At 41.7% G+C, this 26,866-nt stretch overlaps 1 protein-coding gene across 2 annotated transcripts; it reads right to left on the minus strand.

The window, feature by feature from the left end:
* Positions 1–13,004: 13,004 nt before the first annotated feature.
* Positions 13,005–25,121, minus strand: LOC115195400 (rhophilin associated tail protein 1-like). Of its 2 annotated transcripts, none has more exons than XM_029755217.1 (6): positions 24,962–25,121; positions 24,590–24,722; positions 24,303–24,426; positions 23,593–23,754; positions 23,233–23,408; positions 13,005–13,415 (listed from the first exon to the last, which is right to left on the minus strand). In XM_029755217.1, exons 2-6 carry the CDS (start codon positions 24,718–24,720, stop codon positions 13,352–13,354), a joined length of 657 nt encoding a protein of 218 aa, XP_029611077.1. In that variant the 5' UTR covers positions 24,721–24,722; positions 24,962–25,121; the 3' UTR covers positions 13,005–13,351. The 2 variants fall into 2 exon arrangements, with proteins under 2 accessions (XP_029611077.1, XP_029611079.1); XM_029755219.1 differs by lacking the exon at positions 13,005–13,415 and adding an exon at positions 22,305–22,484 and having other exon boundaries at positions 24,962–25,120.
* Positions 25,122–26,866: the final 1,745 nt, after the last annotated feature.

Below are 26,866 nucleotides of genomic sequence, written 5' to 3' on the forward strand. Positions count from 1 at the left end.
AAATTCAGGTGGCTGTGTTCAGCTCCATCTGCTCTAACATTAGATTAAACCGTAATTAGGCTATTTAGCTTATATCATTCAATAAGATCAAAATGCATATCCCCGTGAAACTGATTGGGATCAAAGGGTTGGTATGCACGCAGCATGGACGTTTCACCTGTAAAACGTGGGGAATTATTGTTCACAGTGACAGTGATGATGGCCTAATTTAAAATAAGGTAGATCTAATTTGGTGTTTTAGGAAGATGTTTTATTTTTTTTTAAATCAATTGAATGTGTAGGCATTGGCAATCCTGGAATTTGGAGGATGCCTTGTAAGTATATTCTAAAAATATATTATATAATAGGCTACCAGTTGGTACCAACTTTGATTCAGAAATTATGACAAATAATAGTAAAAAACTGTGCTTCAGTAGGCTACCTAAAAAAACAGCAGTACACCACTTCTTATAACAAATGTTAAAGTAATTGCCATGTGTGAACAACTGATCATTTCAGCACTGTCTTGACAGCGTCAAGCATGGGGGACTCGTCTTGATAAATCAATCAATGTAAGATTTTTGTTTTTCACTGAATCTCCATTTTGATATTTGGTTACAATTGGGCTGGGAAATGTTAGCTAAATTGAGATCAGTGCTCATGATCATTAGTCTAGCAATTTAAAGCAATGCAGATCTTTTCTACGCACACATTAGGCCTATAGCCTACCTGATAAGTTTCCCTGATGTTTTCCTGAATTTTCCAATACTTTTCTAATGCATTTCAGTCACTTAGCCTACTGATGCGAATACTAATTTTGACACTTTTCCCATTGGCTACTCAAGTCATTTGACATGTTTTCTTATTAGCCTTATGAACATTGAAACTGTGCTACGCTGGTCCAAAAGGTCATGAGGTCTACATAGATTCAATAACAATACAGCTGAAAACACTATTGGCTTCATTGACTTAGCCTACTGAATGTATTCTCTTTTAACTGTAGGCTACTCACTGATAGATTATTTTAAATGTTATTGTAACAGGAGACCTAGCTACGCAATAACCTCATATGGGGTTACTGTATACACCATCCATAATAACCTCATATGGGGTTACTGTATACACCATCCATAATAACCTCATATGGGGTTACTGTATACACCATCCATAATAACCTCATATGGGGTTACTGTATACACCATCCATAATAACCTCATATGGGGTTACTGTATACACCATCCATAATAACCTCATATGGGGTTACTGTATACACCATCCATAATAACCTCATATGGGGTTACTGTATACACCATCCATAATAACCTCATATGGGGTTACTGTATACACCATCCATAATAACCTCATATGGGGTTACTGTATACACCATCCATAATAACCTCATATGGGGTTACTGTATACACCATCCATAATAACCTCATATGGGGTTACTGTATACACCATCCATAATAACCTCATATGGGGTTACTGTATACACCATCCATAATAACCTCATATGGGGTTACTGTATACACCATCCATGGAAGAAAGCATTGCCATTGGAAGGGGTGCTGGAAGTGCTGCAGATAAATATAAATAAATGAGCAAAATGACAGTATATAATTACTCCTGTCTGTACTGAAATAAATGAAATCATTAAAAACACTACACCAGAGAGAATAATTGTGCCACAGAGGCTCAATGGCTTCTTTAAACAAAATTGCTGTGGATTGTGTTTAGTCATATGAAAAAGGCATAGGCCTAGAGTCAGGAATCCCGCAGTTGAGCAGCCCGCGCGGAAAATATCCAACAGCTGATTTTTGAGTTGTGGGCGGCTGTCAATAAACAGCAGGCAGCAGCTAAAATGTCTTTCGCAATATTTCAAAATACAATTACTGGAAAAGGCAATTTGGATGAGTAAGTGTCACTGTAAAGTTGGTGGATTATAATTTCTTCCTCATATTGTCTATCTATTATTTTCATTGGCCTATGCTATTGGTTGCATTTTAGACATGGGGCCGTTTTATTGATCTCATTATGTCAATGTCCGAGTATCTTGTCATTTTGGTCATTTGTGTGGTATGAACAAATATTTTTGTCATGTCTCCAGTCATGTCCCTACCTTCAGGCTCCCACCTCTACGATAGGGCAGCTCCCGCTCAGCCCAGTTCAAGCTCTTCTCTGTCCTGGCACCCCAATGGTGGAACCAGCTTCATCCTGAAATTAGGACAGCAGAGTCACTGCCCATCTTCTGAAAACATCTGTAACCCTACAATCATATTCTATTCTTCTGTTGCTGTCTCTGTGCCTTGTCTAGTGTCTCTCTCCATCATATCCTATTCTTCTGTTGCTGTCTCTGTGCCTTGTCTGGTGTCTCTCTCCATCATATCCTCCATCATATCCTATTCTTCTGTTGCTGTCTCTGTGCCTTGTCTGGTGTCTCTCTCCATCATATCCTATTCTTCTGTTGCTGTCTCTTTGTCTTGTCTGGTGTCTCTCTCCATCATATCCTCCATCATATCCTATTCTTCTGTTGCTGTCTCTGTGCCTTGTCTGGTGTCTCTCTCCATCATATCCTATTCTTCTGTTGCTGTCTCTTTGTCTTGTCTGGTGTCTCTCTCCATCATATCCTATTCTTATGTTGCTTTCTGGTGTGTTTGATGTGTCTCTTTAGTTTTGCAATCCAAAACAGTCAAGGGGATACTGGGGAACTTAACATGTTTTGGGCCTGTGTCTGAGTCACCCTCTTCCCTACCATTTGCCCCTGGCTACTGCTGTTCTGAGTGCTCCACTGGCATGCTGTTCTCATCTGTCCTCCTCCTTGGCTCATCTGAAAGCTCGGAAGGTAGAGGTGCAACATGTAATTTAGTTACTTTTAAAGGGCAACTGTACTTAAGAAATTCTAGTGGCCATCACTGAATTAAAATGTGAGTTGGTTTCAGGGTGTGGTTTGATGTGGGTGTCTGCTGTGTGTGTTTGCAGGTGGAAAGAGTTAAATGATTTAGCCAATTAGTTTTATCCAGCTGGTGTGCAACCGGACCTGGACTTTGGATAGCCTATCTCAGGGGCTAGTTAGGGACACAATGTAAACATGATAATATTTTCATGTTGCACACCTTTTCATTTTCTCAACTGCTTTTCATATTTGTATATGAATTTCTATAATTTATAGTTAGTTTGAGGTTTTTAAATCATTGACATTTGGAGCTATTGGAATTTTTAAATATTGTCCCATGTTCATTGTGTAATTTACTGATGGTCCCTAACTAGCCCCATAGGGATATGGGGCTAGTTAGGGACCATCAGTAAATTACACAGGCATTACGATTGGGTCGCGTGCAGCTGCAATCCGAATTGCTGTGGGCAGGATTGAAACAAACCCAGCCTTAATTTATGTTGTGATGCAGTCACGACCACAAGTCTCACAAAACTCAGTTTATGACCAAAATGATACTATTTACACTTTTTATTCAATTTATAGTACAATACATTTTTCTGACTCATATCGATGCCACATAGGCTGTTTTCTAAATGAGAAGTAGTTTTTTTGAGGCAGTTGCTCTTTAAAGTTACTGTATACTGACACGACCAGGGCAACTCAAATGGAGATAAAAATGTAAGTATCCGCATAACAGAACAACTACAAATATTACATTTACGTCATTTAGCAGACGCTCTTATCCAGAGCGACTTACAGTAGTGAATACATACATTTCATGGATTTTTTTGTTGTTGTACTGGCCCCCCGTGGGAATCGAACCCACAACCCTGGTGTTGCACACACCATGCTCTACCAACTGAGCTACATAGCTCCTATGCCAGGGATGGGCAACTGGCAGCCTGTGTCACTCACTCAATTAGCCTATGTGTCACGACTTCCGCCGAAGTCGGTGCCTCTCCTTGTTCGGGCGGCGCTCGGTGCTCGGCGTCGCCGGTCTTCTGGCCATCATCAATCCACTTTTCATTTTCCATGTGTTTTGTCTTGCTTTTCCTCACACCTGGTTTCAATTCCCTCAATCACTTGTTGTGTATTTAACCCTCTGTTCCCACCATGTCTTTGTGTGGGATTGTTTATTGTAAGTGCTTGTGCACGTGTTGATTGGTGCGTGACGGGTTTTGTACCCATATCTTGTTATTTTTATGCCGTTGGTTTTGCTATTAAACTGCTCCGGCTATTACCAAGTTCTGCTCTCCTGCGTCTGACTTCCCTGCCACCAGTTACGCACCCCTTACACTATGTCAGCTAACAGCTGTTTTCAGCTAATTTCCTGCAATTACCTCGACTAACCTGTACCCCCGCACATTGACTCGGTACCATTACCCCCTGTATATAGCCTCATTATTGTTATTTTATTGTGTTACTTTTTATTATTTTTTACTTGAGTTTATTTGGTAAATATTTTCTTAACTCTTTCTTGAACTGCTGATGGTTAAGGGCTTGTAAAGTAAGCATTTCACGGTAAGGTCTACACATGTTGTATTCGGCGCATGTGACAAATAATTAAAGTTTAATTTGATTTCGCCATAGGGTGGAGAGAAATGTTAGCAGTTTTTAATATGATATCTGAGTGAGACTAACAAAATCAATGGGGGGCCACCAGGCCGGTAATTCAACCATGATTACTAAATGTAGGTAGCTGGCCACTAGAATAAATTACCAATCTAAACTTCCTAATCATGGTTGAAACAGCTATTTTTCCTCTCTGCCCAATAGCAAAATGAGTACAACTGCAGCAAACTTGCTTAAAAACGGCAACATTTTCTCTACACTACATGGCAAAATGTGTAGAATTGCACGAAATGAACATTTTCTCGCCACAGTCCAAAGGGTGTTCGCAAAAATGTTTTGCTCGCAATGTGTGTGTGTGTATGTGAGGGGCCCTCATGATGAGTTCAGACTTTTTGGGGCCCCCACCTCCATCAAAGTTGCCCAACCCTGCCTTAGGCTATATGAATATAAAGAGACATGAGCCAAAAAAATGTACCTGTAGAATGGAATAAGTTAAGACCTCGTCAGTTCTAGCAGCTAATGTGATATTTTTAGATTACATAACATTTGAGGACTCATAACTTAAGAGCCTATGTATTTCAATGTTTTGTTCACCTACAAACTATCGACAAAGCTGACAATATTTTCCCCTCTCTTTCTGGCTGCCCTCCGCCTTCTAAGTTCAAGTTGTGAAATTGTTAGGTTAGATTACTTGTTAGATATTACGGCATGGTCGGAACTAGAAGAACAAGCATTTCGCTACACTCGCATTAACATCTGCTAACCATGTGTATGTGACAAATAATAAAATTTGATTTGAAGTTGTCGTAGAAATATTGGTCCAATAATATTTCTCAGATACGGGAACTTGTGAATTCAAAGTAGACTTTATTACAAAGTAACAAGCCGAGCTGGTCCCTGGATCAACTGTTTTTTCCCAGCATCAGCACACTCCTTTTGTACAGTTTCATCCTTACATCACATACATAGTCACTCCTCTCTATGTAAATGATCACCTCTTTTTGGCTTTGCACCACTATTGTTTCCCACCCTAAGTTCTTTCTTTGAGGCAGGCTTTTCCCCGCCTCTACAAATCATTTAATACTCTACAAATCACTGAACCGATTATATTGGTGGCGCAACTGTGACAGTTTGGTAAAAAAAAGAATTCCCTACCAGGCTGCATTCACAAGTACATTCATTATATATATTATATCAGCACCCACCAACCCTTATATTATATCGGCTATAGTCATAAGTACATTCATTATATTGATTCTGACACTTCTTATCCAGGCATGCATCTGGATTACAACGTGTGTCTATTTCTTTTGTATATTGGCTTTTGTTATGCTATACAGGTGTGGTTACAGGTTCCTTTAAAGCTTTTAATAATTATGTTTTATTACATTATTATTTCATAATATGTAACTGAAAAATCCCCATAAAGTAAGTTTTTTTGTTGTCATATAGACATGATATACACAGAGTACACAGTGCAACGAAATGCTTACTTGCAGGTTAACCTCTCAACAATGTAAAAACAAGTAGCTGAATAAGTGAATAAAAAGAGTAATACAAAAAAAGGTTAAATATGTTGTAATAAAGTTCAGCTTCAGTCCACAGGGGGGCTAACTACAGAAACGAAACCCAACTCATTCCCTCCCAGAAAACAAAGACTTTTCCTAATATCATGACTTATTTCAACATCCTTAGCTTGCCCATTCACTAAATATACTGTTAAATAGCTCTGCCTAACACCCAATAGTTTAAGGATGATGAGCGCTAATGTTATCTTATTAGCATTAACTAGGTTAACCCTTATGCTGAGGGAGACTAGTTAGTTAGCTACCACCAACCCTTATGCTGAGGGACACTAGCTAGTTAGCTACCACCAACCCTTATGCTGAGGGAGACTAGCTAGTTAGCTACCACCAACCCTTATGCTGAGAGAGACTAGCTAGTTAGCTACCACCAACCCTTATGCTGAGGGAGACTAGCTAGTTAGCTACCACCAACCCTTATGCTGAGGGAGACTAGCTAGTTAGCTACCACCAACCCTTATGCTGAGAGAGACTAGCTAGTTAGCTACCACCAACCCTTATGCTGAGGGAGACTAGCTAGTTAGCTACCACCAACCCTTATGCTGAGGGAGACTAGCTAGTTAGCTACCACCAACCCTTATGCTGAGAGAGACTAGCTAGTTAGCTACCACCAACCCTTATGCTGAGGGAGACTAGCTAATTAGCTACCACCAACCCTTATGCTGAGGGAGACTAGCTAGTTAGCTACCACCAACCCTTATGCTGAGAGAGACTAGCTAGTTAGCTACCACCAACCCTTATGCTGAGGGAGACTAGCTAGTTAGCTACCACCAACCCTTATGCTGAGGGAGACTAGATAGTTAGCTACCACCAACCCTTATGTTGAGGGAGACTAGCTAGTTAGCTACCACCAACCCTTATGCTGAGAGAGACTAGCTAGTTAGCTATCACCAACCCTTATGCTGAGAGAGACTAGCTAGTTAGCTACCACCAACCCTTATGCTGAGAGAGACTAGCTAGTTAGCTACCACCAATCCTTATGCTGAGGGAGACTAGCTAGTTAGCTACCACCAACCCTTATGCTGAGGGAGACTAGCTAGTTAGCTACCACCAACCCTGCACAAACATGTGGCTATCTCTGCTGCACTTTGACTTTCTGGCTTTTCTGCCCTCTCCACCTCATTCACTGTTGCCTCAACCTGCTCACTTTGTTTGAGTCTCTTTCGAGAAGAAATTCAGAATATCCATATTTGCTCATGCTATGCTGCAGCCTCTGAGTGTCAGGCATCTTGCTGAGTGGTGACATTGACATCTAACAGGTGTTGTATGGGTGGAGGAAGGGTCAAGGGACGTGAGCAGTCCACTGCATTGTGAAATCTTGACCAATCACAGCAGGCACCGCATCACTCCAGGGTCTTTTTGCAGTGTCTGCTACGTCCTAGTACAGTATGTTGGATTGTTTATTTTTGTCAGTAAAATTTGTCAGTAAAAATACAAATGTTAAACTGCATAGCGCAAGTGATGTGTGGTAGTAGAAAGTCATATCATACTGAAATGTAAAATAATGTTATTTTTGGGACTGGACCAAAACCATCCGGGGCTGAAGCCCTGGAAGCCCAGGAAGCCCAGGACTAATGACACCACTGATCAGAGCTAAACGAGGTAAACCCAGTGCTACCCTTTCCTAATGTTAAACCCCCCTTTCAAACAATATTGTTTGGCACAAGTGAGAGAGAATGTGCCATGTACTGTCACTGTTTTTTTTCTTTTCTAAGGGGTGGATCAACTTAATATTGCGGAAAGATTGTTGCTTCCATCAATGTAATTGTCTGCATCATTTCCAATCCCCCATAAATTTTTGGGGTAAATATATATATCCATATACATACACGCATGCATACATATACTGTACACATATATACATACACATACCTATATAGACATACTTTTTTAAGAATATATCTTTATTATTCCCCGCAAACCCCACCACCCTTCCGCCTATTGGAGTAAACTAATAAACACTTAGGCTTCTACCTTCAGTTTATACATCTTATACACATTTTACAGACACAATCTATTTTACAATAGTTATATTTTGTTTGTTTTTAGTCCTTCCTCTATTTCTGATGTCCATCCAGTTTGATTTCTATTTGTAACTGTGCTATTTCACAACATTTCTGAACCTATATACTACATTCTACAGACCCCTATGTTTTACATTGGTTATCTTATTAGTCCCACCCTTCAGCTCCATTCAACCCCTCCCATCTATCTCTAAACATCATCCATTTTGGATTTCTATTTTCCATATATTTTCCATATATTTTTCAACTCTGTTGTGATGCTTCATTTGTACTTAGGATGATTCATACTGCAAAAGAAAAAGCACAACTTATGAGCAGTCATTCTGAAGTAAAAAAAATTACAGAAAAAACACCCCTTTTCTGTTTCTTGGAAACGCAAATGAGATAATGTATGAGGTTTTGGAGGTGAAATCAAAACCATAGAAGTTTGTTTCTCTTTCTTGGAATCCCCTACACTACCACAGTGTTGACTGACTCAGCCATTCAATCAAAACAGTTACAACAATTCATACAATATCCTTCCTTGATTCAACCAAACAGTTTCAAATTTCCACACTTGCAGAACAAGCCAAGTTAAAGTAGGCATACTGTGAGCAGCCCATTAGCCTAGATACTCCACCAAACTAACTATTGATTTACAGACCTATCCAGGGCTGGCTACCATACACTAATGTGTTTAATATGGTCCCATCCCACTGAGCACAGACTGGTTGAATCAACATTGTTGCCACATTATTTCAACGAATTTGAACGTGGAATAGACATATGTGCCCAGTGGGATCCTCTTGTGATGTCAGTCCCAGGGCCAGCCAGTGGTGCTGTGATTTTAAATGTCCTCTGGATCTGTGCATCTGCTAGAGGGAGTCTCTCCTCTCTCTGTGTGTCTGACCCTAATCCGTCCCTGGCCCGGCCCCAGCAGCCTCTCAGTCGGTCTGCAATGTATCAGTACATAGCTAATCAGATCCAATAGGAGTGGATGGCAAGGCTGTTTAGTGTTCAGTTCAGCAGGCCTGTTTTCTCCTGATCTAGTCACAGGTCTGTTTTCTCCTGATCTAGTCACAGGTCTGTTGTCTCCTGATCTAGTCACAGGTCTGTTGTCTCCTGATCTAGTCACAGGCCTGTTGTCTCCTGATCTAGTCACAGGCCTGTTTTCTCCTGATCTAGTCACAGGTCTGTTGTCTCCTGATCTAGTCACAGGTCTGTTGTCTCCTGATCTAGTCACAGGTCTGTTGTCTCCTGATCTAGTCACAGGTCTGTTGTCTCTTGATCTAGTCACAGGTCTGTTGTCTCCTGATCTAGTCACGGGCCTGTTGTCTCCTGATCTAGTCACAGGCCTGTTGTCTCCTGATCTAGTCACAGGTCTGTTGTCTCCTGATCTAGTCACAGGCCTGTTGTCTCCTGATCTAGTCACAGGCCTGTTGTCTCCTGATCTAGTCACAGGCCTGTTGTCTCCTGATCTAGTCACAGGTCTGTTTTCTCCTGATCTAGTCACAGGCCTGTTCTCTCCTGATCTAGTCACAGGTCTGTTGTCTCCTGATCTAGTCACAGGCCTGTTGTCTCCTGATCTAGTCACAGGCCTGTTTTCTCCTGATCTAGTCACAGGTCTGTTGTCTCCTGATCTAGTCACAGGTCTGTTTTCTCCTGATCTAGTCACAGGTCTGTTGTCTCCTGATCTAGTCACAGGCCTGTTGTCTTCTGATCTAGTCACGGGCCTGTTGTCTCCTGATCTAGTCACAGGCCTGTTGTCTCCTGATCTAGTCACAGGTCTGTTGTCTCCTGATCTAGTCACAGGTCTGTTTTCTCCTGATCTAGTCACAGGCCTGTTTTCTCCTGATCTAGTCACAGGTCTGTTGTCTCCTGATCTAGTCACAGGCCTGTTTTCTCCTGATCTAGTCACAGGCCTGTTGTCTCCTGATCTAGTCACAGGTCTGTTGTCTCCTGATCTAGTCACAGGCCTGTCTTCTCCTGATCTAGTCACAGGCCTGTTGTCTCCTGATCTAGTCACAGGCCTGTTGTCTCCTGATCTAGTCACAGGTCTGTTTTCTCCTGATCTAGTCACATGCCTGTTTTCTCCTGATCTAGTCACAGGTCTGTTGTCTCCTGATCTAGTCACAGGTCTGTTGTCTCCTGATCTAGTCACAGGCCTGTTTTCTTCTGATCTAGTCACAGGTCTGTTGTCTCCTGATCTAGTCACAGGCCTGTTGTCTCCTGATCTAGTCACAGGCCTGTTGTCTCCTGATCTAGTCACAGGCCTGACACAAGGGAAAGGGGGATATCTAGTCAGTTGTACAACTGAATGCATTCAACTGAAATGCGTCTTACGTATTTAACTCAACCCCTCTGAATCAGAGAGCAGTTGTTGTTGAGGGTTAACTGCCTTGCTCAGGGGCCGAACAACAGATTTTGACCTTGTCGGCTCGGGGATTCAATCTAGCAACCTTTCGGTTACTGGCCCACATCCTACCTGCCGCCTCACATCCAATGATTTTTAGTCACGGCCCTGGCTGGAGTTAGTTTGTGTGTTTGTGTGTGTGAGACAGTGAGGAGGATGTAACTTCCTGCCATGTAATTTCAGCACCTAAAGTACTATCCCTCTGGGATTATGCACCACCGGCGAATAACATTTATCTTGACAGTGAGCCGCTCCTGGAATCCCCAGACAGCCAATCAGAGTAGGACCCCTGGGGGGGAGGGCCACAGGTGTGATATAGCCACAGAGGAAGGTGTGTCACTGCAAAGATGAGCCTGAGTCAATGTCGTCTCAATGCTGTTACTTCCCCTATGAAGGTCTTACAGGACATGTATACTGTACCTAGAGGAACTGACTGACAACTAACCAGTCATATAGCATTCTGGTAATCTATGTCAGTATTCCTCAACACAACAACAGCATCCAACCTGGGATTTAAACAAGTCTATACATGTTCTCTCTCCCTACAGACCTCTCCAATCATTTCCTTTACCACAGGGCCTACACAACACCTTAAAGGCATAGAGCAAGTTCAGATGTCTGGAAAAACCCAGTTTATTTCTGAGGTAAACTTTAACCAGCCTGAAATACCCTGTGCGGGTTTTTACAGGTCTCTATGAGTGGTTTCCCCTTTTACCATAAAGCACCAATCTGCTGAGTATTAATAGGTTCATTAGCAGCTCTTGAACCAACAGGTCAATCAGTTAATTGGCCTGAGCAGAGGACACCAGGTAGACACTAAAGGAGGGAGAGAGAGAGAGAGAGAGAGAGAGAGAGAGAGAGAGAGAGAGAGAGAGAGAGAAAGAGAGAGGTAGAGAGAGACAGAGGTAGAGCCAGAGGTAGAGAGAGGTGGACAGAGAGAGGGAGAGATGCAGTTGGGCAGAGAGAGAAAGAGAGAGACCAAAGATTAGACAAAAGTTCTCAATTGGTACAAAATATATAGAGTACTGCACACACTACAATTACTTAGGTTTAAAAATAAGCTCAACTGGACACCAATGAGGCAGTGAATTAACTGTGAGAGAAAGCACGCAGGGCATTCTATGCCATTAAAAAACAAATTCAAATTGAAATACCTATTAAAATTTGGCAAAAACTAATTGAATGTGTCATTGAACCAATTGCACTTTGTGGCAGCGAGGTGTGGGGTCCACTTGCAAAACAAGGTTTCACCAAATGGGACAAACACCCATTGAAACCCTGCATGCAGAGTTCTGTAAGATTCTCCTACATGTCCAGAAGAAAACTACAAACAATGCATGCAGGGCAGAATTAGTCCAATATCCACTAATAATAAAAATTCAAAAAAGAGCAATTGAGTTTTGGAAACATCTAAAATACAGTGACCCCCTCTCATATCATTACCAGGCCCTGCAATGCCAAGAGCTGAGCAAAGAAAAGAGTCCCCTCATCCAGCTGGTCCTGGGGCTGAGTTCACTAACCTGTTCTACTAACACACTGAAGCCTCAGGACCAGAACATCCAATCAATCAGAATAAACCTAATTACAACTACATTGCTTATTGGGAAACACAAGCATAAAGCAAAATGCAGTGCTATCTGGCCCTAAATCGACAGTACACCCTGGCTAACGATTTGATCATGGTTACTGATCAAAACCTTAGAAAAACCTTGACAAAGTACAGGCTCAGTGAGCACAGCCTTGCCATTGAGAAGGGTAGACACAGGAAAACCTGGCTCCCTGTAGAGGAAAGGCTGTGCAACCACTGTACAACAGCAGAACCTGAGACAGAGCTGCATTTCCTGACAAAATGTCATCAATATAAAACAATTAAAGTTTCATTTCCCCAAATGTGAAACCCTTAGGTTTCAAAGACCTCTCTGATGAGGATAGGCTACCCGTCCTGTTGGGGGAGGACGCAGAGAGCTGTGGGTTGGCAGCCACTACATTGCTGCCTGCCATAAGATGAGGGACAGTATCTGACAGACCAATAAACCTGCACATGTCCTCTATGCTTATTGTTATTGTTCAATTTATGTTTATTCTGACCCTTATTACTGTTGTCCCATTGACAATTTTGATTCTTATTATATTATAAATATCCAAAGTAAGCTTTGGCAATATGTACATTGCTACGTCATGCCAATAAAGCAAATTGAATTGAGAGAGGTAGGCAGGGAGAGAGAGAGAGGTGGGCAGAGAGAGAGGTGGAGAGAGACATGGAGAGAGAGAGGTGGAAAGAGAGATGGAAAGAGTGCATGGTAAATGGCATTAATTAAATAGTATTTATGTAGCCTTCTGAGTAGCAATTAACAAATTCTAATCACAGAGCAACGCCCTTCCTTAACACAAGTTGTTTGTATATGTGCGTACTCGCTCGCATGTGTGTGTGACTGTGTGTGTGACTGTGTGTGTGACTGTGTGTGTGACTGTGTGTGTGACTGTGTGTGTACGTACCATTTATTAAAAGACAGCCTAGAAATACTATAAAACAACTTTATTCAGTCCCAAGTGGATTGAGAATTCCCAGAACCAAAGTACAAGTAAATAAATAGTCCATAAGAGTGGACATGGATATAGATACACACATACTGTCATATCACAGTACAGTATTATAGACAGGCAATAGGCAGACACGTATTTGAATGAGGCTTCCTGTCCTGGGTCCTAGTTACTGCAGTCTGTTGGTCCACAATACAGAAAGCATTATAATTCAGGACAGGGAAAATGGGATTTTACTTTTGGGGGTATAACTCATCCATTCTAATGCTGTTGGACTGGAGGATGATGACAAAAAAAGCAGGAATGACTGGTTTCAGGAAAAAAATCACATTTCAGGAAAAATCACATCCCTGAAGTTAGCTGTCTGCACCATCCCTCCTTGGCATTCCCTAGAGGATGAGAGAGAAAAAGAGGGGAGAGGACTTTAAAACATGAAAATAGTTGCAATAGAGGAGAGAGGGACCTTGCTGTATTGTTAGCTGGGACCTACCCTGACAGCATGTTGCCAGTGGACAAACGCTGTTTTCCCTCATCTTTCCCTCTCTCGTCCATCTCCCTCCGGTCAAGCTCTGTCCACTTGTTCTCTCTCTCGCTTTCTTTCTCTTCCTCCCTTCACACTATACTGTGATAGCGTCACCTCCCTAGAGATGTTGTTTCCCAGAGCCAGGCTGCAGTAGAGGCTGCTGATGTGCAACAAATTCTTCTCTGGGACCACAGCCTCTACACACAGAGACTGGCACTACGATCTATGGAGCCTTGTGCACAAGCGTCAGTCCTAAGCTACCTAAGGATGATGAAGAGACTAGCACAGCCTAGAAGGGAGAAGTGGGTTACCAGTCCATCTGAGAAGAGGGATTCTGATGTGTCCTGACTTGTGTCCTGGCTAGGTCGCGCCACACTCACACAGCATGGCCCCCTCATGTTTTAGAGCTGTACCTATCCAAAATTAGCTGAATACACAGTACTGTTGGTTAGGACCTATAATACTGTGAATACACAGTACTGCTGGTTAGAACCTATAATACTGTGAATACACAGTACTGCTGGTTAGGACCTATAATACTGTGAATACACAGTACTGCTGGTTAGGACCTATAATACTGTGAATACACAGTACTGCTGGTTAGGACCTATAATACTGTGAATACACAGTACTGCTGGTTAGAACCTATAATACTGTGAATACACAGTACTGCTGGTTAGAACCTATAATACTGTGAATACACAGTACTGCTGGTTAGGACCTATAATACTGTGAATACACAGTACTGCTGGTTAGGACCTATAATACTGTGAATACACAGTACTGCTGGTTAGGACCTATAATACTGTGAATACACAGTACTGCTGGTTAGGACCTATAATACTGTGAATACACAGTACTGCTGGTTAGAACCTATAATACTGTGAATACACAGTACTGCTGGTTAGGACCTATAATACTGTGAATACACAGTACTGCTGGTTAGGACCTATAATACTGTGAATACACAGTACTGCTGGTTAGAACCTATAATACTGTGAATACACAGTACTGCTGGTTAGAACCTATAATACTGTGAATACACAGTACTGCTGGTTAGAACCTATAATACTGTGAATACACAGTACTGCTGGTTAGAACCTATAATACTGTGAATACACAGTACTGCTGGTTAGAACCTATAATACTGTGAATACACAGTACTGCTGGTTAGAACCTATAATACTGTGAATACACAGTACTGCTGGTTAGAACATATAATACTGTGAATACACAGTACTGTTGGTTAGGACCTATAATACTGTGAATACACAGTACTGCTGGTTAGAACCTATAATACTGTGAATACACAGTACTGCTGGTTTGGACCTATAATACTGTGAATACACAGTACTGCTGGTTAGGACCTATAATACTGTGAATACACAGTACTGCTGGTTAGAACCTATAATACTGTGAATACACAGTACTGCTGGTTAGGACCTATAATACTGTGAATACACAGTACTGCTGGTTAGAACCTATAATACTGTGAATACACAGTACTGCTGGTTAGAACCTATAATACTGTGAATACACAGTACTGCTGGTTAGAACCTATAATACTGTGAATACACAGTACTGCTGGTTAGGACCTATAATACTGTGAATACACAGTACTGCTGGTTAGGACCTATAATACTGTGAATACACAGTACTGCTGGTTAGGACCTATAATACTGTGAATACACAGTACTGCTGGTTAGGACCTATAATACTGTGAATAGACAGTACTGCTGGTTAGGACCTATAATACTGTGAATACACAGTACTGCTGGTTAGGACCTATAATACTGTGAATACACAGTACTGCTGGTTAGGACCTATAATACTGTGAATACACAGTACTGCTGGTTAGGACCTATAATACTGTGAATACACAGTACTGCTGGTTAGGACCTATAATACTGTGAATACACAGTACTGCTGGTTAGAACCTATAATACTGTGAATACACAGTACTGCTGGTTAGAACCTATAATACTGTGAATACACAGTACTGCTGGTTAGGACCTATAATACTGTGAATACACAGTACTGCTGGTTAGGACCTATAATACTGTGAATACACAGTACTGCTGGTTAGAACCTATAATACTGTGAATACACAGTACTGCTGGTTAGGACCTATAATACTGTGAATACACAGTACTGCTGGTTAGGACGTATAATACTGTGAATTGAATACACAGTACTGCTGGTTAGAACCTATAATACTGTGAATACACAGTACTGCTGGTTAGAACCTATAATACTGTGAATACACAGTACTGCTGGTTAGAACCTATAATACTGTGAATACACAGTACTGCTGGTTAGAACCTATAATACTGTGAATACACAGTACTGCTGGTTAGGACCTATAATACTGTGAATACACAGTACTGCTGGTTAGAACCTATAATACTGTGAATACACAGTACTGCTGGTTAGGACCTATAATACTGTGAATACACAGTACTGCTGGTTAGGACCTATAATACTGTGAATACACAGTACTGCTGGTTAGGACCTATAATACTGTGAATACACAGTACTGCTGGTTAGAACCTATAATACTGTGAATACACAGTACTGCTGGTTAGGACCTATAATACTGTGAATACACAGTACTGATGGTTAGAACCTATAATACTGTGAATACACAGTACTGCTGGTTAGGACCTATAATACTGTGAATACACAGTACTGCTGGTTAGGACCTATAATACTGTGAATACACAGTACTGCTGGTTAGAACCTATAATACTGTGAATACACAGTACTGATGGTTAGGACCTATAATACTGTGAATACACAGTACTGCTGGTTAGAACCTATAATACTGTGTATTATGGTTACATCCCTTCATTTGGAAAGATAAAGAGGAAAACCCTACTCCGCTAAGCTTTGTCTTACCTGTGCTAGTGTGTGTGTGTGTGTGTGTGTGTTTGTAAACTTGTTCTCTGATGGTGTGTGTTTATAATTGTTCCCTGTCACAGGTTTGTGTGTGTGTGTGTGTATGTACAGTGGCAAGAAAAAGTATGTGAACCCTTTGGATTTACCTGGATTTTTGAATAAATTGTTCATAACATTTGATCTGATCTTTATCTAAGTCAAAACAATAGACAAACACAGTCTGCTTAAACTAATATCACAAACAATTATACGTTTTCATGTCTTTATTGAACATACTGTGTAAACATTCACAGTGCAGGGTGGAAAAAGTATGTGAACCCTTGGACATAATAACTGGTTGACCCTCCTTTGGCAGCAATAACCTGAACCAAACGTTTTCTGTAGTTGTGGATCAGACCTGCACAATGGTCAGGAGGAATTTTGGACCATTCCTCTTTACAAAACTGTTTCAGTTCAACAATATTCTTAGGATGTCTGGTGTGAACCGCTCGAGGGCATGCCACAGCATTTTAAATCGGGTTGAGGTCAGGACTCTGACTGGGCCACTCCAGAAGGCATATTTTCTTCTGTTGAAGCCATTCTGCTGTTGATTTACTTCTATGTTTTGGGTTGTTGTCCTGTTGCATCACCCAACTTCTGTTGAGCTTCAATTGGCGGACAGATAGCCTTACATTCTCCTCAAAATGTCTTGATCAACGGAAAAATTAACTCCCAAGTTTATGATAGCAAGCTGTCCAGGCCCTGAGGAGGCAAAGCAGCCCCAAACCATGATGCTCCCTCCACCATACTTTACAGTTGGGATGAGGTTTTGATGTTGGTGTGCTGTGCCTTTTTTTCTCCACACATAGTGTTGTGTGTTCCTTCCAAACAACTCAACGGTAGTTTCATCTGTCCACAGAATATTTTGCCAGTAGAGCTGTGGAACATCCAGGTGCTATTTTGCAAACTTCAGACGTGCAGCAATGTTTTTTTTTGGACAGCAGTGGCTTCTTCTGGTGGTGTCTTCCCATGAACACCATTCTTGTTTAGTGTTGTGCGTATCGTAGACTCGTCAACAGAGATGTTAGCATGTTCCAGATATTTTAGCTGACACTCTAGGATTATTTTTAACCTCATTGAGCATTCTGCGCTGTACTCTTGCAGTCATCTTTGCAGGACGGCCACTCCTAGGGAGAGTAGCAACAGTGCTGAACTTTCTCCATTTATAGACAATTTGTCTTACCTTGGACTGATGAACATCAAGGCTTTTAGAGATACTTTTGTAACCCTTTCCAGCTTTATGCAAGTCAACAATTCTTAATCTTAGGTCTTCTCAGATCTCTTTTGTTTGAGGCACGGTTCACATCAGGCAATGCTTCTTGTGAATAGCAAACTCACATTTTGTGAGTTTTTTTATAGGGCAGGACAGCTCTAACCAACATCTCCAATCTCATCTCATTGATTGGACTCCAGGTTAACTGACTCCTGACTCCAATTAGCTTTTGGAGAAGTCATTAGCCTAGGGGTTCACATACTTTTTCCAACCTACACTGTGAATGTTTAAATGTTGTAATCAATATAGACAAGAAACATACACTAATGTGTGTGTTATTAGTTTAAGCACACTGTGTTTGTCTATTGTTGTGACTAAGATGAAGGTCAAATCAAATTGTATGACTAATTTATGTAGAAATCCAGGTAATTCCAAAGGGTTCACATACTTTTTCTTGCCAATGTATGTATGTGTGTGTATGTGTGTACTTTGTCAGAGTTGCAGTGGGTGTGTTAGGGATTTAGTGATTTCCTCTCAGTGAGTTGGCTGCTGTTCAGGTTTGGCATCATGCTGCAGTCTGTCTCAGCAGCCAGCCAGCCAGCCATTTCCTCACTATGAGGTGAGAGTGCTCCCCATCAGTGAGTGTACCTTTACATACATAGGTTCAGTTTACTCCTAGCAGAACTCGGCGAGGGGAAGTGAACTTCTGTGCTCGCATACTGCCTAAAGACATTTGCCGTATCAACAACATAACCAGAAATCTGCCATTCATTTTCATGTTTGTGCCGAGGAGATCTTAGTCGCACAATTTTCCATCTAACTAAGATGTTTGGTACAGTATTTCTCAATGAAATGCAGTCGTCTCTCGTTTAATGACAAACACTTCATTGAAGAATCCCTACTGTTGACCAATCACTGACGAAGGGGCGTAGACTTCGGGTACTGAACTTCGGGTTGCCTCAAGAAAAAAAATGGTGTGCTGGATCACCCGCAAAAAAATAACTGCCGAACGCAGCCGAACTTCAAAACAAACAAAAACGTTACAAAATGTTGTCATAATCTTAACAAATAGGGGTGACATTTACCAAGCTCTTTTCTGCTCCTTCACTCATTGTCAAGAGCCAATCAGATCAAATTAGTACTTTACCTAAAAGAGCCAGCAACAAATTAAATCACAGAATTACCTAACCAATCACTGCAAGAGTTCATCAAGCGCTGCCAGGAGAAATTCAGATCATAGGTTTATTAAGCAGTGCTGCCAATAGTCAATCGGATGACAGGGTGTTGTGAGGTAAGGGAGTTCATTACATTAGAATCAGGGACATGCTAGCCAGGGAACTAGATTAGCCCAATGAAACCCTGGCACAGATTCAAGAAACACTTTGTCTGGCACGAACACCCCACTGTAAAATCTACATTGATCATCTTTCTAGTATGAAGCAGCCTAACTACAGTGCCAGACAGGCAGATAAAAAGAGTAATCCTCAAACACATGCACATTCTCCAGTCACCCCTTGCTCAAATGCTCCCCTGAAATGCTCTAGGAGGGGTTGAAATATCAGAGACCTTCGCCCTCTATGTGGCTCCCAGGTCCCTTAATGGTTTCTACCGCGTCGGTCATTGTTCCAACTCAAGTGACACAAAAGTATTCTATCACCCACGTTAGGTTAAATACGTCATATATTGTAGTACAACACGTTGTTTACATGCCCAAGTGGGATGGTTTACATTGGTCAGCTGAAACACACGCTCAAATTAAGAATAGCTGAACACAAAACGGCTATCTGCACAATAAATATGGACTATGCGAATGCGCGGCATTACGCAAACGCTAATCATGGCTCAGCCTCTACCTTGAAATTCTGGGGTACTCAGAAAGTTTCTCTTTCCTCCAGAGGTGGCAATATAGTGAGGAAATTGTTAGAGAGGCACTTTGGATCGACTGCTTAGATTGCGCCGAGACAAAGGGTCTGAATGAACAGCTCTCTTTCTGTCTATTGTTTTTCAAGTGTCTACGGCTCTTGACTGATGATCATACTCGTTTGAATAACCTGTGTAGTTTCTGCTACTACTACTGACATGTATGATTGACATGACGAATACAACACTTCCTGGCTGATGAAGGCGAGTCATACCTAAACGTAAGCCTATTGGTTGTTTCTCTTGTCAATAAATATCAGATTTACCCAGCAACAGAGTGCTCCTTTTTCCTTTATTCTCCTGAAAAGTCACCAGTTGAAGTATGCTGGGGTAAGGAATGATAGTTACTAATTGAAGTATCCTGGGGTAAGTAATGATAGTCACTAGTTGAAGTATCCTGGGGTAAGGAATGATAGTCACTAGTTGAAGTATCCTGGGGTAAGGAATGATAGTCACTAGTTCAAGTATCCTGGGGTAAGGAATGATAGTTACTAGTTGAAGTATCCTGGGGTAAGGAATGATAGTCACCAGTTCAAGTATCCTTGGGTAAGGAATGATAGTTACCAGTTGAAGTATCCTGGGGTAAGGAATGATAGTTACTAGTTGAAGTATCCTGAGGTAAGGAATAATAGTTACTAATTGAAGTATCCTGGGGTAAGGAACGATAGTCACTAGTTCAAGTATCCTGGGGTAAGGAATGATAGTCACCAGTTGAAGTATCCTGAGGTAAGGAATGATAGTCACTAGTTCAAGTATCCTGGGGTAAGGAATGATAGTTACTAGTTGAAGTATCCTGGGGTAAGGAATGATAGTCACCAGTTCAAGTATCCTGGGGTAAGGAATGATAGTCACTAGTTGAAGTATCCTGGGGTAAGGAATGATAGTTACTAGTTGAAGTATCCTGGGGTAAGGAATGATAGTCACTAGTTGAAGTATCCTGGGGTAAGGAATGATAGTTACCAGTTGAAGTATCCTGGGGTAAGGAATGATAGTTACTAGTTGAAGTATCCTGGGGTAAGGAATGATAGTCACTAGTTGAAGTATCCTGGGGTAAGGAATGATAGTTACCAGTTGAAGTATCCTGGGGTAAGGGATGATAGTCACCAGTTGAAGTATCCTGTTTTTTCGAGCAACTGATCCCCCCCCCGTTTTTATTTAAGTTGGACTGAAGGGCGTTTGGGTATACCTTTTTTACATTGTTCTAACTACAGTTCCCTCAGTAATTATTGGGACATTTAATCATTTTTTCTTCTTTTGGCTCTATACTTCAAAACTTTGGAAATCAAGCATGACTATGGGCTTAAAGTGCAGATTGTCCACTTCAATTTAAGGGTATTTTCATCCATATCGGGTGAACCGTTTAGAAATTACAGCACTTTTTGTACATAGACCCCCCCCCCCCATTTCAGGGGAGCAAAAGTATTGGGACAAATTTACTTATATGTTTATTAAAGTAGTAAAAAGTATTTGTTCCTATATTCATAGCACACAATGACTACATCAAGCTTGTGACTCTACACATTTGTTGGATGCATTTTCTGTTTGTTTTGGATTATGTTATGCCCAATAGAAATGAACGGTAAATCATGTATTGTGTCATTTTGGGGTCACTTTTATAAAAGCACAAATATCATACCCCAAGATGTCCCCATTACAATAACAGGGTAGGTTATCATGTATATGTACTTTAATAGACATAAGTGAATTTATCCCAATACTTTTGCTCCCCTAAAATAGGGGGACTATGTACAAAAAGTGGTGTAATTTCTAAACAGTTCACCTGATATGAATACCCTCAAATTAAAGCTGACAGTCTGCACTTTAACCTCAAAGTCATTGTTTGATTTCAAATCCAAACTGTTATAGAGGAGAATAGAGCCAACTGAAGAATGCTTCACTGTCCCAGTAATTACGGAGGCCACTGTACATCATCCACTACATGAGTAATGAGAGAGTTCCATACATTGTCAAACTGAGATGTAGTAATACTTCCTCATCATACATGATGACTGTATGGGAAAGAGAGTGAGATTAGTCTGGTTTGATTCTTGTGTTCCACCACTGTACTGATGTGTTCTCTGGTTTTCACTACCACAGACAGGCAATAAATACACTGTGTCTTACAGCATGTGTTACTGGGTACTAGTCTACTAGTGTCAGCTAGGCCCCAGAGCATCTGTTCAGAGCTGTCTCATTCACTAGCCTTATCACTGTTGTACTGCTGAGAGGACCACTACCATGAACACTTTCTCCATTTCACAAGAGCGAGCAGGCAGGCAGGCAGGCAGGCAGGCAGGCAGACAAGCAGGCAGACAAGCAGGCAGACAAGCAGGCAGACAGACAGGCAGACAGACAGGCAGACACCCTCTCACTGGCTAAATTAATATACCAAGTTGAAAAATAATGCAACAGGCACTTCATTGACAAGGCATGAGCATGACAAATTAACTATCGACTAACCTGTCAGGGCAGGAGTGGTTCTCATTGGTTCCAGTGATACTAACCTACATTCACACGCAGTACAGTACAGTACAGTACAGTACACCTTCCATGTTATATCACGTCCCATATAACAATAAGATATGAACCAAACTCAATTGCCTGGGAAATAATTCAAGCAACTGGGTATCACTACTGTACAGATCTGAGCTTTAACAGTAAATAAATCAACTGATCGTCATTCCATGGGGATTTAGAGAAGACTATTTATTTGTAGAATAAGTAGTAAAGCCAATTCCTTCCTGCTACTCGCTGTTTCTTCCTGCTCTTTCCTGTCCTTTTCGTCTCTCCCTCAATCTCTCCTATTATCTAAATGTTTTGCGGCTGTAGAAGTTGGCCAGCTGAATCATCCCATTCTGCTTGGTGCTGTAAACCACAAGAAACACAGAAAGTAAAGCATTGAGAGGTAGAGAGAGAGAGGTAGAAAGAGAGAGAAGTAGAGAGATAATGTGTAAGAGAAGTAAAGGTACAGAGAAAAGTAGATGTAGAGAGAAAGGTAGAGAGGTAGAAAGACGGAATGTGTAAGAGAAGTAAAGGTACAGAGAAAAGTAGATGTAGAGAGAAAGGTAGAGAGGTAGAAGTAGAGAGAAAGGTAGAGATAGAGAGGGGTAGTGGAAGAGAGAAAGGTAGAGTGAGGTAGAGGAAGAGAGAAAGGTAGAATGGGGTAGAGGAAGAGGGAAAGGTAGAATGAGGTAGAGGAAGAGGGAATGGTAGAGTGAGGTAGAGAGAAAGGTAGAGTGAGGTAGAGAGAAAGGTAGAGTGAGGTAGAGGAAGAGAGAAAGGTAGAGTGAGGTAGAGGAAGAGAGAAAGGTAGAGAGAGAGGTAGAGGAAGAGAGAAAGGTAGAGTGAGGTAGAGCGAGGTAGAGCGAGGTAGAGCAAGGTAGAGCAAGGTAGACGTATATCTGCAGTTTCTCTCTTGTTATGTCAGTCACTCAATTAGCCCATGTCAGCTAACATGCCCAGGGGCCCTGACCTCCACGGGGCCCCCATTGATTTTGTTAGTGATTCTCACTCAGATATCATATTAACATTGCATAAGTCATGGCAAAATGTATAGAATTGCAAGACATGAGTGAGTGTAGATAGAGAGAGTGTAGGGTAGTGTACCACTCACACAGACTCCTGCAGGCTGCTTAGGAAGCTATCTATCTGGTCCTGGGGGATCTCTCCATCCAGGTGGGCCAGGTAAGTGTACAGCCCTACGAACGTATCAAAGGGGATCCTCGCCGCTCCACCCTCCTCATTCTCCGTCAGGATCTCACACGCATACTTCAGGGCACTGATGATGGTCTGAACACACACACACACACACACACACACACACACACACACACACACACACACACACACACACACTTCAGAAAAGCCTAGGCCATCAAGACAGCGCAATACTGCCATCATGTGGTAATTGCAAGCACTACACCACAGTTTCTCTCTGAAGACTGACAGACAGATATCGGAGCCAGGGACTCACCCCTCCCAGAGCGCTGCAGCCCAGGGCGAAGAACTGCATCCAGTGGATGTTGTCGTTGAAGTTCCCCAGGGCCAGCAGAGTGTCCAGCTGCTCTGAGGGCAGACACAGACCCTTCCACTTCTGCTGCAGCTCCTCCTTACTGATCGTCTCCTTAGGGGCCAGCTACATTCACAGGGACAGAGAGAAGGGAGAGAGGCAGGAGAGGTCATCTTTTCTTTTTACAACAATAGAAGCCAGCGACATACAGGGAGAGAAAGAGAGGTACCTTAACATCCTACCACAGAGGGGGAGAGGATGGGAAGGACTTTCAGCACACCTGAGATCAATGTGTCAGTCAGTGAGTACCTGTTTGTGTAGGACCTTGAGCAGGCCTGGAGTCAGTCAGTCAGTCAGTGAGTACCTGTTTGTGTAGGACCTAGAGCAGGCCTGGAGCCAGTCAGTCAGTGAGTACCTGTTTGTGTAGGACCTTCAGCAGGCCTGACGTCAGTCAGTACCTGTTTGTGTAGGACCTTGAGCAGGCCTGGAGTCAGTCAGTCAGTGAGTACCTGTTTGTGTAGGACCTTCAGCAGGCCTGGAGTCAATCAGTCAGTGAGTACCTGTTTGTGTAGGACCTTGAGCAGGCCTGGAGTCAGTCAGTCAGTCAGTGAGTACCTGTTTGTGTAGGACCTTGAGCAGGCCTGGAGTCAGTCAGTCAGTCAGTCAGTGAGTACCTGTTTGTGTAGGACCTTCAGCAGGCCTGGTGTCAATCCGGTATCAGTCTTCTGTGTGGCAACGGGCATCTCCAGCCTATCTTTGGCTGGCAGAGTGTCTCCTTTGGACAGGGCAGCGAAGTACCTGATAGAACAACAAACATTTTAACGAAACAAAAATTGTACTTTACCCTAGACATTATCTGTGCTCAGCAACTGGGTAGTTACAAGGTCAATGTCCTACCACCTGAACCATAAAAGCTGGGCTCTTTTAGTTGTACAGTCACACCCATGGAGGCTGTACTTACGCTGCAGACCACTGTAGTATGTCATGGGGTTGGGTTCTGATTGCAGCTTTGGTGAACTGTTTGAGAATGTCTGGTAGTTCAGGGGGGATGTTGATTTGCTGTTCACAGTACATAGTATCTGGAGGAGGCATTGCTGGGAAATATAGTGGATATGAAATGTTATTCATAGTTTTGAAGATGTGATAAATTATCTAACATTAGTAAAAATTATAGCCAATGAACGTGCCTATCATTACAGAAGACAATATTGTAACAGACACGCTAACGTTAGCTAGCCGAACCACACGAATGAGACGACACCCTTAGCGTTCAGCAGATATAAGATGGCTGACAAAGTCGTATAATCAATTTACTTACTACAAAAACTCTTACCTGAATACTAATCGAATATCTTTCTTGTTGCAAAAAAAATACCCAAAACAAGTAAGAGAGTTAATTTGCTAAAATTATATAAAAAAATGATTTGGTTTAGAGATCGGCCAACTTCATTTTCAATCCATAGCAACTTAACGTTTACAGTCAACGTCACATAGCAACAGCAACCCTCGGTGATTGGACCAGAAAGAAGTCATATTTGTTCCGCCACCGGGTGGCGTCGTTCCAAACGCTTGGTACGTGCTCGTTCGTAAATCTGGAGTGCGCTCAGAGCGTTCGTAAAGTCTGAGTTTTGTCAGATTGTCTGTTCGTAAAGTCAGAGTTTTGTCAGATTGTCTGTTCGTAAAGTCAGAGTTTTGTCAGATTGTCTGTTCGTAAAGTCAGAGTTTTGTCAGATTGTCTGTTCGTAAAGTCAGAGTTTTGTCAGATTGTCTGTTCGTAAAGTCAGAGTTTTGTCAGATTGTCTGTTCGTAAAGTCAGAGTTTTGTCAGATTGTCTGTTCGTAAAGTCAGAGTTTTGTCAGATTGTCTGTTCGTAAAGTCAGAGTTTTGTCAGATTGTCTGTTCGTAAAGTCAGAGTTTTGTCAGATTGTCTGTTCGTAAAGTCAGAGTTTTGTCAGATTGTCTGTTCGTAAAGTCAGAGTTTTGTCAGATTGTCTGTTCGTAAAGTCAGAGTTTTGTCAGATTGTCTGTTCGTAAAGTCAGAGTTTTGTCAGATTGTCTGTTCGTAAAGTCAGAGTTTTGTCAGATTGTCTGTTTGTAAAGTCAGAGTTTTGTCAGATTGTCTGTTCGTAAAGTCAGAATTTTGTCATTATCCGTTAGTAAAATCAGAGTTTTGTCAGATTGTAAATTCAGAGCGCACACTGGACACTGGTCGAGTAGGGTTGATAGCTAACGTTGGCTAGCTAGCAAGCTAATTCCAAACACAAATGAAAGAACACCTCACTCTGACCATTTCACTCCCCCTGGCAGAGCTGGTTAGGCTGTTTTCATGTTATCTAGAGCGTTTGTGACTGTGCTGCTGGCAACAATTTAATTACGCTTTTTTTTTTGTTGCTGTGTCGAGGTTTACTGACACCGGCCATATTCATCAGTTATTCTGCACTCTGGCACAGTCAGACGAGAGTTAAGACAGAGTTAATTTACGAACGCACCCTTAGTCAAATCAAATTGTATTTGTCACATGCTTCGTAAACCGGTATAGACCGTCAAACGCTTACTTACGGGTCCTTTTCCAAACAATACAGAGTTAAAGATAAATATCATACAAATATAAATAGTTACACGAATAACAATAACGAGTAAAAGTAACATGGCTATATACAGGGGTAGGAGTAAAGTGACTACACAACAGGATAGATAAAACAATAGCAGCAGCAGTGTACGTGGTGAGCGTGAAAGTGTGTTACGTCCGTATGCATGTTTGTGTGTTGGGGTGTCGGTGTGTGCGATTTTTGGGAAGAGGCCACAAAGTCAATTCAGGTATTTAGTAATCATGTTAAGCAGTCTTATATATACTTAGCCGCAGGGAGGGGTCGTGCAAAAACATTGCCAGCCCTGAAGATGTCTATCGGGTCCACTAATACAGGACTAGTTAAGGTCTAGTACATTACTTTAGTGAAGAAATGTATTCTAAATGTAGGCCTATTTGAGTGTACAAAACAGTTAATCTAATAATACTTGTGGAATATAAAAACACTTGCTTGATATGTTTTCCAGTTTCTTGAAATACTTTGTGAAAACTAAAATGGTTTATGAATTCCTTTTCCATTTTAGTAGACACTTATCCAGAGCAATTTACAGTAGTGTGTGCATACATTTTCATACCACATCAACCCACAACCCTGGCAACTAAGCCACATCATCACAAACCACATTGTTTTAATTCATGGTGATGGAAAAT

Source organism: Salmo trutta, chromosome 6 (assembly GCF_901001165.1).
Source record: "Salmo trutta chromosome 6, fSalTru1.1, whole genome shotgun sequence".
Classification (NCBI taxonomy): Eukaryota; Metazoa; Chordata; class Actinopteri; order Salmoniformes; family Salmonidae; genus Salmo; species Salmo trutta.

What these genes read in the sequence shown, in the direction of transcription:
- LOC115195400 (XM_029755217.1), bottom strand. Translation starts at nt 24,720, where the DNA reads ATGCCTCCTCCAGATACTATGTACTGTGAACAGCAAATCAACATCCCC. An exon ending in ATACTACAGTGGTCTGCAGC is followed by an intron (nt 24,427 to 24,589) that starts GTAAGTACAGCC and finishes TTGTTCTATCAG; the next exon opens with GTACTTCGCTGCCCTGTCCA. An exon ending in TGAAGGTCCTACACAAACAG is followed by an intron (nt 23,755 to 24,302) that starts GTACTCACTGAC and finishes CTGTGAATGTAG; the next exon opens with CTGGCCCCTAAGGAGACGAT.